Source organism: Glossina fuscipes, unplaced genomic scaffold (genome assembly GCF_014805625.2).
Source record: "Glossina fuscipes isolate IAEA_lab_2018 unplaced genomic scaffold, Yale_Gfus_2 61164, whole genome shotgun sequence".
Taxonomy (NCBI): Eukaryota; Metazoa; Arthropoda; class Insecta; order Diptera; family Glossinidae; genus Glossina; species Glossina fuscipes.
The window spans coordinates 39,686-42,096 of NW_024003395.1; the positions used below are offsets into that span (position 1 = coordinate 39,686).

Below are 2,411 nucleotides of genomic sequence, written 5' to 3' on the forward strand. Positions count from 1 at the left end.
CTATATCAGCTGCAACAGCAGCATTTGATATGCTACAAATGAACATTTTTATAGAAACATGTATATAGACATATATATATGCGCGCGTTTGTGTACGTGTATTTTAATACATTCAATGCCTCGATGTATTTGCTCGATATTTTTTTTCATTTCTTTACTAAATTTCAAAAACATTTTCAGTTATCGTTCAGATTTTAACCGCAACGGTTTATTTGCTAAGAATTTATTTGAAATTTTTTGTTTATTTGATTTCCTTTTTTATTTTTTCTCACTTTCAATCATTGGCAGCAACTTGTTGTTCGTCTGCCGGCAAATGCTCTAGACCAACCGGAAGTGTAAAAAATTACAGTTAAAAAAAAAAAAAATTCATTTTTGAAAACAATCCACTTATGGTCTTTTTAGACAATTTAATAACACAATAACTGAAATATAAAAAAAAAAAAAAAAATTAAAAAAATAAAAAACTAATTTTTATATACATTTTTCAAATTTACTGAAATTTAATAACCATTTCAACATGTGTGCCGTGATTTTTTTATTAAGTGGTAAATGTATTGCATATTAACAGATATATAAATATATATACGATTAACAATTGCAAAATATTTATATGCTCAGGTCAAAAGAAGAAAAAAAGATACTTTATTGTATTAGTAGCAAAAAAAAAAAAAAAAAAAAAAGGAATTATTACGTATAAGTTAGCATAGTGCGACTTTGGAGGGCGATAAAGAATGGTACGGTTATTGTGTGCTAAGCATATAATAATTTATTAGATTTCTGTTTACCTTGTATCTTTCTCAAAGGTTTATGAGAATATAGAGACAACTGTCAGATGTGCAGCAAATCATTTAGGTAATGTTTACGTTCTTAAATGAAAACACGCGGAGGCCGTGGTTAACAGGCAGTTGCCGAACAGTTATGTAGAAGTGCTGATCTAAAAATTCGAGAAATGGTTGCATGCAATGTATCGATCTAGAGAGGCATTCTAAGTTTCTTTGTAATTATTGAAATGATATTATGCAACCGCCCGCGGTGTTATAACTATATCTAAATCTGTAGGAAGCTAGATGTTGTTGCACTAAAGTTGACTGAAAAAAGAGGTCCAAGTATGGAAAATGTCTAAGTATGAAATGACAATTACCCTTGATCCGAGAAGGTGAACACTTACTGACTTGGAAAAGCATTTGGAATTTATGCAATCAATGTATATATTTATATTTAGCATAGAACGGAATTTGTAAGATTCAATATAACGGAGGTTCCACTGTACAGAAACACTTTATGTAATTAAAACGGTCAGCGTGCTCGCTAGCTTAAGTTACCTAATCATTGATATTGAAGTGACAGATGAGTGAACTAAGAATATATTACGTTTTCGTATCGACTAGCAAGAGATGGTATAATGTGTTTGCAATTCTGCTTGTGACTAAAATGAAAATCCGCTCGATTCTAAAAGGATTTAATCACGTCTCAGTTCGTTTCATCCAACTTTCCATCCGTTGCTCTGTACGTTAGGTGCTCTGGCCTGTCTCTCCCTTCACGTTGCCTCAACATCTGATAGACTATTTACCTTGTCGCCTGACCGCCCGTTTGATTTTGTAAGTATGCCCATTATTTCTTCGGCAGTCGTCCGCGGTCAACTGTCGACTCATACATAGCTGTTGCTAGCACACTTGTCGTCCTAGATTATTGCAAATCTCAAAGTCAGAACAATAAATATACAGAAAGTAATCCTGATTGATTCACACGCCGACAATGGGACAAAAGTGATAGAAAATCTCAAAAAAGGAAAATTAAGAAAATATTGCCATCAACAACTTATTAGTTATAGCAACTAGGCAACAACAAATGTTTGTCATAAATTCTGTCCAAAGATAATATTATACAGGCGTCCGCGATAAAAAGTTAGGTTTTTTACGAATTTCCAAGAGCTTATTCACTCCAAGGCCACCATCACTGTTTTAGTAGTTGTAATGACCACGAAAGGATGCGGTTACATTAAATAAAATATTCATCATTTCACCTCCCGGCCTGGCTAGCGATACGTTCCAGCTCACTTGACTCTTAAATTTTGCTAAACATTGGAGGTTTTAAGAATAGAAGCTTCAAAAGCTCATTACTTTAAATTAAAACTAGCATTGTCCGCCTCACGGTTCGTACATAACCGACACTGTTATTATTAAATCTACGGTAATTAATGTATTAACTAATAGTAGGTCGTAGTCAATAAATACTTCTTCTCCAATTTGAAATGCTGGATCGATGTGGCGCTGTATTTTCCGTCTTCAATTCATCAATTCATAATTTTCTTCTATTTTACTTATGATAAAATTGGAGACTTTTAATTTGCGGTAATATACCGCTAATTGTCTGTAGTAGTGTAGTGCCTTGCGTGATTAAGCGTCAATAAG

General features: G+C 33.1%; 1 protein-coding gene across 2 annotated transcripts in view; it reads left to right on the forward strand.

The window, feature by feature from the left end:
• The first annotated feature begins 202 nt into the window (after window positions 1-202).
• LOC119643512 (putative carbonic anhydrase 3) overlaps window positions 203-2,411 on the forward strand; it is a 21,644-nt gene continuing 19,435 nt past the window's right edge. For both annotated transcript variants that reach the window (XM_038042873.1, XM_038042874.1), the window contains exon 1: window positions 203-545. In XM_038042873.1, the coding sequence (XP_037898801.1) occupies window positions 518-545 (28 nt within the window). In that variant the 5' untranslated portion in view covers window positions 203-517. The remainder of the gene's footprint in view (window positions 546-2,411) is intronic.